The sequence below is a fragment of the Delphinapterus leucas genome, chromosome 13, assembly GCF_059928025.1.
Source record: "Delphinapterus leucas isolate spDelLeu-1000000601 "Yukka" chromosome 13, BTC_Dleu_Yukka2, whole genome shotgun sequence".
Lineage (NCBI taxonomy): Eukaryota > Metazoa > Chordata > Mammalia > Artiodactyla > Monodontidae > Delphinapterus > Delphinapterus leucas.
In genome coordinates, this window is record NC_143141.1 from 69101968 (window position 1) to 69116026 (window position 14059).

General features: G+C 42.0%; 1 protein-coding gene across 4 annotated transcripts in view; it reads left to right on the forward strand.

Moving 5' to 3' along the window:
• Positions 1 to 4471: 4471 nt before the first annotated feature.
• The window catches only part of MEMO1 (mediator of cell motility 1), a 142316-nt gene continuing 132728 nt past the window's right edge, over positions 4472 to 14059 (forward strand). For 3 of the 4 annotated variants that reach the window (XR_002644588.3, XM_030762975.2, XM_089922402.1), the window contains exon 1: positions 4594 to 4766. Coding sequence is in view for 3 of the 4 variants with exons in the window: in XM_030762975.2 (XP_030618835.1) it covers positions 4706 to 4766 (61 nt within the window). In the remaining variant the exon portion in view is untranslated. Of the gene's footprint in view, positions 4767 to 14059 lie in introns of all 4 variants that reach the window. The other variant, XM_022574134.2, reaches the window with a different exon arrangement.

Here is a 14059-nt window from a genome sequence, read left to right on the forward strand (position 1 = left end):
TACAGTAATAGAGTAAAAGGTACTGTATCCTGTAGAGTGAATTCTTGAAAAATGTGGACAAGTGGGAGGACCAATAGAGTAAATCAGGAATAGATTCCTAGAGGATATAGAGGCCTTGAATTGAAAAAACAGAAAAATAGGGAATTCCCTGGAGGTCCAGTGGTTAGGACTTAATCCTTTCACTGCCGAGGGCACAGGTTCAATCCCTGGTCGGGGAACTAAGATCCAACAAGCCGTGGCCAAAAAAGAAAGAAAAAGAAAGAACAGGGCTTCCCTGGTGGCACAGTGGTTGAGAGTCCGCCTGCCGATGCAGGGAGCGCGGGTTCGTGACCCGGTCCGGGAAGATCCCACATGCCACGGAGTGGCTGGGCCCGTGAGCCATGGCCGCTGAGCCTGCGCGTCCGGAGCCTATGCTCCGCAACGGGAGAGGCCACAACAGTGAGAGGCCCGCGTACCACAAAAAAAAAAAAAAGGAAAAAGAAAGAACAGAAAAATAGTTTGGATAGAAGGAAACTGTTTACCTAATTCTGATGAACCTATGGGGAGAATATTGAACCTTTGTTTAAATCTCTTTGTTTAGGAGAAGGTATAGGAGATTTTAAGATTGATAACTTCCCATTAGCAACATGATAGGATGGCTGTAGGGACAGCATAAAATATTGTAGCCAGGTATTTTCCTGGACTGGATTCCAGAAAGGCAGTAACAAATTGGAGGCCTGATACATATTGTCTAACTGTAGCAACAAGGGACAAAAGATGGAAGGTGTAAATGACTATCACTGAGAATCCACTTGTTTAAAATCTCTGGATTTAAAGAAGGAAAGTAATATAATAGTGGAAAATAGGTCACCAGAGCTAAAGGGGGCAATCAGTAATGAATAAGAATTTTCTTTTTAAGAAAACTCTTGTCAGCCTTTAAAAAAACTTCAAATCTTTTGACTCAGTTGTTTAATTTCTGGGAATCCTAAATAATATTAACAATAAATTTGGAAAAAGCTCTGTGTACAAAATTTACTCCAAAAATTTGGAAATGAACAAGTTTTCATCTTGTAAGAATCATTAACTATGTAAAGTACTTAGCCTAGTGTCAGGTGCATAGTAAGTGTTTAATAAATGTTACTTATTAAGTTTGGTTTCTAAAGAAGAAAAGAGCAAAGTCAACTGATACTAGGTTAGAGTACCAGTGTTAATTGAAATTAAAAGAGCATCTTTATGCTAAACTCCCTTCTCTCAACCTTGACTTTTTCAAAACCCGGTGGTATCATTCTAGAATATTTTTCTGACAAAGGGCTTTTAGCAATTAGGGGGCTCCTCGAGGTGTCAGTTGTGGATAAGTAAAATCTAAAAATGGGCAATTTAATATTGCCATATAGGCTCCCAAAATCAAGCCTAATAAATTATTTAATAAATAATTATTGCTGGGTATAGGTAGTATATGTATATGGCACAAAATTCAAAAGATATACAAAGATGTACATTGACCGTTACCAGTTTGTTTCCTTCTAGAAGTATGCCATGTATATGCAAGTGTGTGAGAATATAAGTACTTGTTTTTACACAAATGGTAGCATACTTTACACATTGTTCTGCAATTTGCCTTTTGCATTTTTTTGGGGTGGGCAGCTCTTTCCATGACAGTATATAGCACCACCTTATTCTTTTTAATGGGTGTATATGTATGGGTATACCCTAATTTAACAAGTCTTATTGACAGACACTGTGGTTGTTTCTAGTCGTTTGCTAGTACAGACTGATGCAGTGACTATCCAACATGCTATTTCAGAAGGTGTGTTATTAATGTTGGGCTCTGGGTGCCTTATTTGTTGAAGTCTGTGCTTCATAAGGACTCTCTGTTAATGAAGATTTCCTCCTTGCCTTTAACTTGGATGATGTTTATGGAGCGTCAAACCCAAATCCCTGGTGGATATAATGGAAATTTTTTTTTTTTTTTTTTTTTTTGGCCGCACCACGCGGCACGTGGGATCTTAGTTCCCTCACTAGGGATTGAACCCACGCCCCCTTCAGTGGAAGCACGGAGTCTTAACCATCGGACCACCGGGGAAGTCCCTGGAAATTGTTAATAATAACATGGGAATTGTACAGTATTGCCAAACAGGCTTCTTCTAGGATATGAAGTATTTTGCATTATATGGATCTTCCTTAATTTAGGGGATGTGGGTGAGTAGTTTCAACATTTCTTTCAAGAGTACATCCTTGAGTAAGGTAGCCAGAATAAAATGGACAGGAGGAGTAATGATGGGATATGTTAAGAGCATTCTAGAAATAATAGAAGATCCTCTAACCTTTCACTTTGCTTGGCATTGTGGTTTTGCTGAGTTTGATCAGTAAGAAAAATCCTTTGGGGAAAGAAGCCTCCAACTGAGCATTTTAATAGGGAGGAAGCTTAATTTTAGATTACATTACTAGTTTGGAATGAGACCTAGGATTGTTGCTAGGAGCAGAGGATAATGATAAAACATTTATAAAGAACAGCTTATAAATTGTTTTCATGATACTTAATGATTCTCACAGCAAGCCTGTGAGTTACATATGACTGCTGTTTGCATTTGACAGATGAGAAAACAGCGTTGAAAAAGTTAAATTACTAGGTATCTATAATCACACAGCTGATGAGTGACAGAGCAATCAACATTCTTACACCGTATCAACCATATCAACTATTTCCTTTTCTTGAAATTTACAATGAAAAGTTTACCATTTCATCAGGTATCACTGAGTTTTGCTTCTTCAGGAAGAGTACCAGGGAATCAGCTCCAGCCCTCCTTTTTCTGTTATCCCTAAATTGACTACTTGGCATGTCCTTTTTTTTTTTTTCCTGTGTAATAGCTTAATATTTGGGCAGGTTAGTGGTGAAGTGAGAGGGTTAAAATTTGAGTAAAGAACTATACAGAGTGGAGATTTTTTTTTTCCAGCTTAAAACCAGTGTATAAGAAGGTGTGAAAGTCAGAAGTTCCAGTAATTGACCAGGACTGGGATCTCATGCAAGATCCTTGAGCCTTAAAATTGAAAAGGTGAGAGGAGGGGTAGAAACTATATAGTACCTGAAAAAAAAATCTATTATATGACACTAGGAAAACTTGAAAATTAAGCAGTCAGTCGTTTGTTTTGGACTCTACCGGGGATCTGTTTAGTGTGAAATTCAGATATAACAATTTTTATGATTTTAACTCCAAGTCTTTCATTGAAGGTATGCAACTTTCTCTTACTCTCTTCCCAGTTTTGGAATGGTCTACTCCATGACATTTCCTTGGAGGTCCAAGATATTCTACTTTGCTGTGATTCTTGTATAATTTTAACGTAATTCTTTGTTCCTGACACGTGGGATTTAAAAGATAATGGAGGGTTGGAAATAATGTTTGTTGTATGACTACTCTATCAGGCTCTTTACATTTATTAACTCATAATCCTAGGGACACACCTTGAGTATTGTTATACCCATTTTATAGATGAGAATAACTGAGGCTAGCTATATCACACTGTAGTCTAGTTACGGAGTTAAGACATGCAATTACATAAATATAACTTGAAACAAGATAACTGTTTACAGTGTAAGAGCCATGATTAGACGGTAAGAGTGGCCCGGTGAAGCAAAAAGTAGCATTTGCAGGACCACAGGCACACACCACATGCTTGCTTCTACAAATGAACTTCCCATCGTGGCCACAGACTTGCGTGCCTAGTAGTGAAACCTTGGGGGTGAGCATCCACTAAGGATTCCTGTGTGTGGCTGGGAAGACAGGGGACTTTCCACGTGGAAAGCCGCACCGTCTTGCCCTGGGTGCTCTGCGTTTAAGGAAGTTGGTTGGGGGAGGGGGCTTGCCCTGCGGCTGCGTCCTACTCCCCGCGCCCTCCCCCTCCCAGCCTCTGCTGCAGCTAAACCCCGGAGAGCGGACCGCGCACGTCGAGATTCCTCGGCGGGCCTGGCAGAGGCTGCTGGGCATGCTCAGTGGGCAGGACCCGTTAGAGTGGCGAGTAAGGAAGCGTTGGCTCTTCTCCGGGTCTGCCTTCCCCGGTTCAGGCCCCGGCCCTGGGCTTTTGTGTGCGCGGAGCAGCAGCCGCCGCTGCCTCCCCGCGGGGCCGCCCGACCCCAGATGCCGTGTGGCCTGTCCGGTGTCCGCCGTTAACCTCGCCGCGCGGCCGGAGGAGGAGCGGGGCGGGGCGGGGCCGGCGGGCCGGCAGCCGGGCGGGCAGGAGGGCCCCGCCGGGGGTGGGGGTGGGTGCGGGGAGTCCCGCGGGGGGTGGGGGGAGGGGGCGGGCGCGGAGTCACGGGGGTGGGGTCACCGGCGGTGGCTCCGGGAGGCCGACCGGTAGGGGAGGGGGCCGTGGGGGTGGCTCGGCGGAACCAGCCCCGGCTGGGGAGCAGCGGCGACTTTGGGGGCCGGGGCCAGGGCTTTCCGGGCTTCGGTGAGGCCGCCGCGGGCCCCGTCTTCCGGCGGCCGCCCGAGTTTGAGGTGATTGTTGCCGCCGCCGCCGCCGCCACCGCCCCGGCTGCCATCTCCTCCTCCTCCCGGGCCGCCGCCTCCTCCTCTTCCTCCTCCTCCTGGGCCGGGCTGATCCCCTCCCCGCTGCCGCCTCCTCCTGGGCTGGGCCCGCGGTGTCTCGTCCCCTCGCGGAGCCGCTCCTGCCGCCGCCGCCGCCGCCTCCTCATTCATCCTCGTGCACCATAGGCGGCACAGGCACCAAGATGTCCAACCGAGTGGTCTGCCGGGAAGCCAGTCACGCCGGGAGCTGGTACACAGCCTCAGGTAGGGCCCCAGGCCGGCCGGCCCTTCCGCCGCCGCTGCCTGGCCCCGCGCCCGGCCGGCCGAGGTCGGCGGCCCGGCCCCGCGCGGCGGCGGGAGAGACGAGGGCGCTGACGGCCGCCGGCCGCGGACCGCGTGGGGAGGGAGCGGGCCGGAGGCTGGCCTCGCCGCCTTCCCACCCGGGCGGCATCCCGCCGGTCAGCCCGGGGTCGGCCTCCCTCACGCTCTGCCGGGAGTTGGGCGAGAGGGAGAGTTGCCGCCTCGGCAGCCTGCGCCCTCCCTCAGGACCAGGCTCGAGGAAAGAATGTGCTCCCCGACCGAGCCTACTTGTCGCCTCCTCCGGCTCCCGGGAAGCGGGCGGCCGGCCGCAGCCACCCCCCGGGGGGACGGTTAGCCCTGCGCCCTAGCGCTGCTTCCTCCGTACGGAGCCGAGCGACCCTCCGCCCTCCAGCCGCGGGAGGGAAGCGCCTTCCTCCTTTCCCCTCCCCTCCCGTCCCTTCCCCTCCCATCTCCTCTCTTCGCCTCTCCTCCCCACGACGCTCCGAGCGGCGCCCGCGACCCGGGGACTTCTTAGTCTCCCGGGGTGCACACGGGCTCTGCTCGCCCGCCTCCTGCCAGGCAGTCTTCTCCCGCTCCCCTTGGCAGTTCAGAACGGGAGGCCGCATTTCCCCCTCACCTTTCAGGTGCTCAGCCGTTTTGAGAGGAGTGAAGGGTAGTACTTTTTGACATTGCCAGACCAGAGGCAGGGTCTGGGCATGTTAGGTCTGTGAGAGGACGCCCTTTTCTGGGGTTTGCTGCTCTGTCTGTTGGGGGTAGGGTAGAAGTATTGCTAAGCAGAGGCTTGGGGTGGCCTCCTAGCTCTTTTGTCAGTGTTTTCATTGTTACTGTCATTCACGAAAGGGGCAGCTGGAGATGGCATCAGCAGTTTTTCCTGAGCAGCCTCCTCAGTCTCCAGTCGCTTAACACCAAGCAGGTGCTGGAACTACTTAACGCGTTGGGTCAGGTTTTGAGAGAGTTTAGTCTTCTATCGACACTGTCCAAAAATACTTTAGAGCTCTTTAGGTGAGAGAGTGTAGGGACTTTCGCTTTAATAAAGCTCTTGTTAGAACGACTGTTTTCTGGGATTATTTTCAGGAGTCACATTTCTGATAAGTTGACAAAATTCCACTGTGATTCCTGAATTTTCAGTCATTTGGTATTGGCTTATCAATACCTAGACCCAAATCTTTAGTGTGGGTCGGATCATGTTTCCCTTTGCAAATAATTGGGTTGGATAGAGACATGGTTTGTGAGAAAACAAAGATTTGGAAGAAAATTCATTTCTCTGAGGTTGCTAAGCTCGCTCATTAAATACATGCACTTTACTGACTCACTGAAGATTTGCTGTGTTAAGAAGACATAAAGGATTTGCAAGCCTAACAGGTAGCTATAGTGTTGCATTAAGCAGATGACTTTTAATGGTTATAGTGGCTTCCCTCATGGTTCTAAAGTGCTTCGTAAACATTTCATCAGTTCTCACAACCTTAGCATGTCAGTTAAGCCTTTCTTGTTCAGCTTATGGGGATATTCCCAAGATTCTGTACAAACCAGTGGCAAAACAGGAATAGGAGTCCCTGGCTCCTGGTGTTGTCTTCCAATCAATGCATTATTACTATTAAAGTTATCAATGAATAATAGTCTTTTCAGGGTTGTGAGTCACTAAACTTTTTCTTCAATGTGTTTTGAAGAGATAAAAAGTCACAGTTTTCATTTTCATGGCCACTTTTTGGTTAATTTATTTTGTTTTCTATACCTTTCAAAAGTGTTTTAAACTTTTGCACTGAAAATGTGGCAGGAATTTTTATAGATTCTTGAACATTCTTTGCATAGTAAAATTAGGCATAGTTCACACTTCAGACTTGAAAAGACTTCTTCAGTAATCTCAAATATAAGAACCCTTTAATCCAGCTGAAAACATTCTGTGATTAAAACTATTTATCAGTAGTGAACTAAAATGGACAACTTTCTTAAAATTTTAAAATATATTCTTATTTCCCTAAATTCTGAATGAAATCAGTAATGCAATTTTGGTAATGTGAATTGTCATGGAGAACCTTATTGTTAAAAAAAAAAAAATTCAGACCATGTGGGGTGTGTGTGTGTGTGTGTGTGTGTGAGAGAGAGAGAGAGAGAGAGAGAGAGACTTTTAAACTTGAGTAATAATGAGGGTGAATTTAAAGCAATTTTTAGGGGAATTCTCTGGCGGTCCAGTGGTTAGGACTCTGTGCTTTCACTGCTGAGGGCGTGGGTTCAAATCCCTGCTCAGGGAAATGAGATCTCGCAAGCCATGCATCGCTGCCAAATTTAAAAGAAAAAAAAAGGCAATTTAGTTATAAAAGCTGATTTCATATTTTAAAAATGAATAAAAATATACGTAAGTAAATTTTGACTTGATCTAGTGACTTCTAGACCCCATTGTATCTAGATTGATAACATTGACCATTGGAAAAATTTTACTTGTATTATTATTGTTCCCTTAAACTAGGCCTAAAAACATGTAGTAGGAGAGAGACAGATGTGCTTTTGGATTGTCATTCTGTAATTCTGCAGCATTCAGATTGTGTCCATAGAATTAAAGTGCTCAATTACTGATAAAATGGTGAGATAACATTTGCTTCAGTTATATAGCTAGTTCAGAAAAAAAAGTGTATACATACATGTGTTATATATCTACATACACACCTTCGTTTTTATTTACCCCTTGTTATATGCTAGATCCATTGATAAAAGTATCAAGTATTCCCTGCCCTCCAAGAAGATATTGGAGGATAAATTCACCCTAATTATTACTCAAGTTTAAAAGTCTCTCTCTGAAGTGTAGTAACTCAAGACAAAAAATAAATATCAGATAAATTGAGGCAGTGCTTTTAGGAGTTTGGACGAGGGTGGAATCCCTTCAAAGGATTTGAATTATGCTTTGAAGGAAAGGTATTTGAGTAGATTTGAAAAGGGAGAAAGTACATTGGGGAACACCACAAAGATACAGAGGCAGGTAAGCGTAAGTAGGCCAATTTAATAAGAATGGAAGGTTCTCACGGGGTGTAGTTCACGAGCCTGGTTGGAGCTAGAGTGTAGATGCCTGTGAATGCTATGCATCATAGGGATTTAACTTATGCAGTAGGTAATCAGGACCAGTGCAGAAGTTTCTGAGTAGGGGACTGATGTGCAAGTAGCATTTTAGGAAAATTAATCTCATAGGAAGGTTAATCCTTGCTTCTTTATGGGTATACAGCAGGGATCAGCAAACTCACTATGTCTGCAGTCCAAATCTAGCCTGTGGCCTTTTTTTTTTTTTGTGGTAAAGTCCACTAACAGAATGGTTTTTAATTTTTTTAAAAATTTATTTATTTAATTTATTTTATTTTTGGCTGCGTTGGGTCTTCGCTGCTGCGAGTGGGCTTTCCCTAGTTGCGGCGAGCAGGCCTCTCATTGCAGTGGCTTCTCTTGTTGCGGAGCATAGGCTCCAGGCGTGCAGGCTTCAGTAGTTGTGGCACATGGACTTAGTTGCTCCATGGCACGTGAGATCTTCCCAGACCAGGGCTCGAACCCGTGTCCCCTGCATTGGCAGGCGGATTCTTAACCACCACGCCACCAGGGAAGCCCAGTTTTTAATTGTTGAAGGGTTTAAAAAACAAACAAGAACCAAGAAGTGAAATAGAGTCTGTATGTGGCCTGTAAAGTCTAAAATATTTACTATTTATTTGGGCCTTTACAGAAAAAAATTGTCAACCCATAGTATATATTTGTGGTTCTCAAAATGTTGTCTGTAGATTAGCGGCATAATGTGTCTGTACTCTGTATTTTTTCCGGATTTGCTATATCTTTCATTTCATTATTTCAGCCCTTATGATCTTCTGTCTGGACAGTTATAACTGCCTCCTAACTGTCCTTCTTTCTGCCAACTTTATTCCCTTTAAGTCCATCCTCTGCATTGCTCCCTGAATAATCTATCTGACCACATAATTTCTTTGCATAAATCTCACTGACCCATCTTTCCTGTTGGATAAGGTCTAAGTCTCTTCATGACTTGGCATCTTCCTATCTCTTTGGCCACTTCCCCCAACCCCATCCCAGTTCTCCCTTTTACTACGCTTCAGCAACTGTCTAGCAGCTGTTCATTGTTTCTTTAAATATACTGTGCTGTTTCTTATCACTGTGTTTTTATTCAAGCTGTTTCCTGTGTTGGAATGCACTTTGCCAGGATAACTCCTTCTCATCTTTTAAGGACTCAGGTGTTAACACCTCCTAGAAGCCTACCCTGATGCCTTACCTACCCCTGGCTGTTCCTTTGTGTTCCCATAATATCCTGTGTGTATCTCTATATATTTACCTTGTTATCTGTGTATGTGGTCTTTATAAGATTATGAACTCCTAGAAGACAGGGACTATGTCTTACTAATTTTTTTGTACCCCAAGTTCTCAGCAAGCACAGGTTTTGTACATAAATTTAATAAGTATCTGAACAAGTGAACATTAAAGGGCTTAGCATATAGTACATATGGACAGAGATATTGACATTTAAATCCCTAAGAACATGGCGGGTGATATAAGACCATTGCTAGTTAAGTCTCTGAGCGTAGTATAGGTGAAGAATCTTGGTGGTAGGAAAAGATTAGAAATCACGATTCACTAGTTGGGGACCTTATTTAATGTAAGATTTTTAAAGAAGTACGACATACATATAGAAAAGTGTACAGCTAGATGAAGTTTCACAAAATAGGCGTGTCATTGTAACTAGCACCCAGCTCAATAAACATCAGTAGTGGAATTCCCAACTCACACTGTATTCCTTGTATTCTAACACCATAGAAAAGTTTTGTCTGTTTTTGAACTCTGTATAAGTGGAATCATATAGAATAACTTGTTTGAGCTTCTTTTGCTCAACATTACATTTATGAGATTAATCCATGTTATACTGTGGTTTGTTCTTGTTGTGTTCTATTCTGTGAATAAACCACAGTTTTTCCATTCTACTATTAATGGACATTTTTGTTATTTACAGTTTTGCTGCTTTGAACGCTTTTGTACTCTTTTTCCTGATGAATGTATATATGCATTTTTGTTGGGTATGTACCTTAAGTGGAATTATTAGGTCATGGTTATGGCTATGGTATGTTCATTTTTAGTAGATTTTGCTGAAGTTTTGCCAAGTGGTTTTACAAACTTATACTCCCACCAGAAGTATATGAGAGAATTCCAGTTGTTCCACATGTTTGCCAACACTTGGTATTGTCAGTTTTTTTATTTTTAGTTTTTCTTGAAGGGTGTGTAGTGGTATTGCATTGTAGTTTTGATTTTATTTTCTGATGACTAATGAAGTTGAGCACCTTTTCATATTAGGGGCCCCATGTTTATTAGTCATTTGGACTTCTGCTTTTGTGAAGTGTCTGTCAAGTCTTTAGCCCTTTTTATACTAGAGTATTTACTTTTTTCATATTGATTTGTAGTTCTTTATATATTCTGGATATAGTCTTTTTAGGTATATGTATTGCATATATCTTCTACTCTGTAGCTTTTTCAGGATCTTGGTATCTTGGTGAGTCAAGGTTCTTAATTTTAAAGAAGTCCAGTTTATCAGTTGGTTAGTATTCTTCTGTTTTCATTTATGAAATCTCTACCTACCTCAGTGTCATGAAGCTAACTTTCCTATGTTTTCTTTTAAAAGCTTTATTTTTTCACCTTTCATATTAAGATCAATAATTCATCTGGTTGATAGCTGTATCTGTATGGTTGTGGTACATTACATAAATTTATTTTGAAATAAATGTACATATAGAAAAAGTATAAATGGGTGTACAAAATGGGTGTACACTTTGATGAATATCCACAAATATACTCTGTGTAACTATCCCCTAGCTCAAGAAATAGAACGTTTTCACCATCTCAGAGGGATATATCACATTTTAATGTTTTCTGAAATTGGTATGTTTTATATCTTAAGTGTATATTTAATGTGGGAGGTTCCCCCCCCACTCCCACCCCCCCGGAAAGTGGTTGTTATACCTTATAATTACTAGTGTCATAGAAGTGAGGAAATATATCAGAGTCTAATGATTTCATAAAGCATTCTTGAACTGTTTGTATGGTATATATCTTAGTAGCAGTTTTATTTTTTAAGTTGTTTTAATTCTTTCTGTCATATTTCTAAATATATTTAATAAAATTATATCAGGGTTCTATAATTGGAAAACCACAACTTTTTTTTTTTTTGGCATGTACCTTGAGTTCTAGAGTGTCCAAATATATCTTGGTGTGTGAGAAATTAAAAAACTGATACAAATATTCTCCTTTGAAGAGAAAATACTATATAATATTTAGTTTTGAAATGAACTTTTTTAGGTTACTAAATATGGTTTTCTGTGTGATGATGTTTGCGTCGCATCCTATTATTTAACCTTGGAGAAAGGCAAGAAGGAAAGAACAAATTTAATAGGTAAACTGTTGAGTTTATTGCTTGATTACCTCTTTCTCACTTTCCTTCTTATCCTTTCACATGCAATTTCCCAGTCAAAAATCATCTTGCCTACCTCCATAGTGTAGTTTATATTATCTACTTTTGGGTTTTTGTCCATTTTAAAGAAGGTCAAGACAACAAGTAAAAATGTCATTTGTTAAGTGTATTCTGTAGTTACATTACATTTATGTCTGTATACCCTCTAATTTTCAAAAGGCTGCTACAAGGTTGGTATATTCTCCATTTATGGATGTGGAAACAATGACTCAGAGAGGTTGAGTAACTTGCTTAAGGTATAGTAAGTAAGTGGAAGAGCCAGTCTGACTCCAAAACTAGAGTTAAATGTTAGGGGCAGGGAGGTATGATGAGATACGCTGCCCCAAACACTGAACTTTTCTGTTCCATTCAGGTTTTTCCCAAACTACAATATAGACATTTAACTGACACTTATGTATCATTTATGGTTTATAAAGCATTTTCTCATACATTTTTGACTTTCACAATAATCTTATGATTAGGTACAGGATAGGTAAGGCAGGCAGGTCTTTAATCCATCCCCACCTTTCTATTTTATTGATGAGAAACTAAGACTTGAAGGAGGCTAAATTGCCTGAGTCATACTACTAGTAAATGGTAGAGCTAGAATTTGAACCTGGGACTTGTAGCTGAAGCCTAGTGTTCTATTTATAGTGATGCCAGAGTAAGTAAGAAGTTGAACTATTTGGAATCAGTAAGCACCTCTATAACTGTCAGGTTAAATATATTATAAAATAATAAAAGCATAACTAAAAGCACTTAAGAATATTGAATATTATTCTTATGGTATAAATAGACAAAGGAATTGGTATATTTTAATTACTCCTAGGATTTGAATTGGGCCTATCAAAACTTGACACTTCTGTAGAGGCTTTATTTAACTTTCAGTCATTCAGTATTGGACAAACTCAGTTCTGTGTGAAAGGTACTACTCTAGGGACTAGGTGCATAGCAGGAGATGAAAACAGAAAAAAATCTCTAGAGTTTATATTCTAGTTGGGGGAGACAGACTATAAATACGGTAAGTAAGTAGAACACATAGTATGTTAGATAGAGGAAAATGCTATGGAGAATTATAAAGCAAATAAAGTGGAGCTGGTGCATAAGGAATGTTAAAGAATGGGAGAAATTTTATTTATTTTTATTAAAAATATTTATTTGTTTAATTATTTATTTGGCTGCGCTGGGTCTTAGTTGTGGCATGTGGGACCTGCGTTGCAGCATGTGGGACCTTCGTTGCAGCATGCAGGATCTTCAGTTGCAGCATACGGGATCTTCATTTGCAGCATGCGAACTCTTAGTTGCGGCATGTGGGATCTAGTTCCCTGACCAGGGATCGAATCTGGGCCCCCTGCATTGGGAGCGCAGAGTCTTAGCCACTGGACCACCAGGGAAGTCCCCAAGAATGGGAGAAATTTTAAATGGCAAGGACAGGGTAGATGTCACTGAACTGACATTTGAGTGAAGACTTGAAGTAGGTGAAAGAACAAGCCTTGCATTCTAGGTAATTCTAGGGGTTAGGGGCTAGATAGTTTTAGGTCGAGGGTACAGCAAGTTTAAAGGTCCTGTGGCTAGAGCAGGCCTGGAGTATTTGAGGAATGCAAGAAGGTTATTGCAACTGGAATGAAGTGACATGGGGCAGAGTAGTTCGACATGAGGTTAAGAGGAAAATAAATAGCTGGAGCAGAGGCACAAAGGTGTTGTGGTCAGATGACATTAGGTCTGGAAGACCATTGTAAGGACCTTTACTTGAGTGAGATAGCCATTGGAAAGTTTTGAGCAGTCGGTGACATGATCTATTATAGTTTAGACTTACTAGATCCACTTGACTGCCATGTTCAGAGTAGACTACAGTTGGGGAGTGGTGAAGGCAGTGGCAAGGGCTGAACCAACAGTTAAGAGGAAAGTAGCAATCCAAGTTACAGATGATGGCTTGGATTGAGTAATAGCTGTGGAAGTGGGTAAGAAGTGGTTCATTACTGGGTATATTTTGAAGGTAGAGTCCAAAGGATTTGCTGATATACTTGGAGTGGAGTGTGAGAGAAAGAGAGGAGTCATGGATATTTCTTAAGGTTTATCCCTGAGATTGCAATAATGGAGTTGCTATTATCTGAGAAAGGGAAGACTTAAGAGAAACAGGTTTGGAGGGGGAGGTTAGGAGCTCAATTTTGGTTTGTTAAGTTTGAGATGTTTACTATATAGTTAAGTGGATACATGAGTCTGGAGTTTAGGGGAGAGGCCTAGGGTGGAGCTTTAAAATTGGGAATTATCATTATGTAGATAACATTTAAAGCCAAGTGTCTGGATGAAATCACCATAGGAATCAGAGTAGCCCGAAAAAAGGGGCTTGTGAGTGAGCCTTGGAACATTTCCAACTTGAAGAGGTTGAAGAGGTGAGGGATATCATGTAAGGAAGATAGATTAAGCTGCTCATGAGGAAGAGAACGAGATGTCCTGGGAGCCAAGTAGGGAAAATGCTTTAAGGCATCTCAACACAATTTATGTAGATTTTTCTGGGCTTTTTTTCTTTGACAAACACATTTAATCTGGTCTAAGCCACTCTGGTCTTAGCCATCTCTTATGCTGCTGCCAGAGCTTCCTAACTGGTTGCCTAGTTTCCATTCTGTTTTTTACACAGCAGCCTCAGAGCTCTTTTAAAAATGTAAATAAGATAATATTCTTTTCTCAAAATCCTATCATACTTAAAATCACACTTAAAAATCCTTGCCAAGGCTTAGAAGGTTTTATATGCTTTGACCTTTGCCTA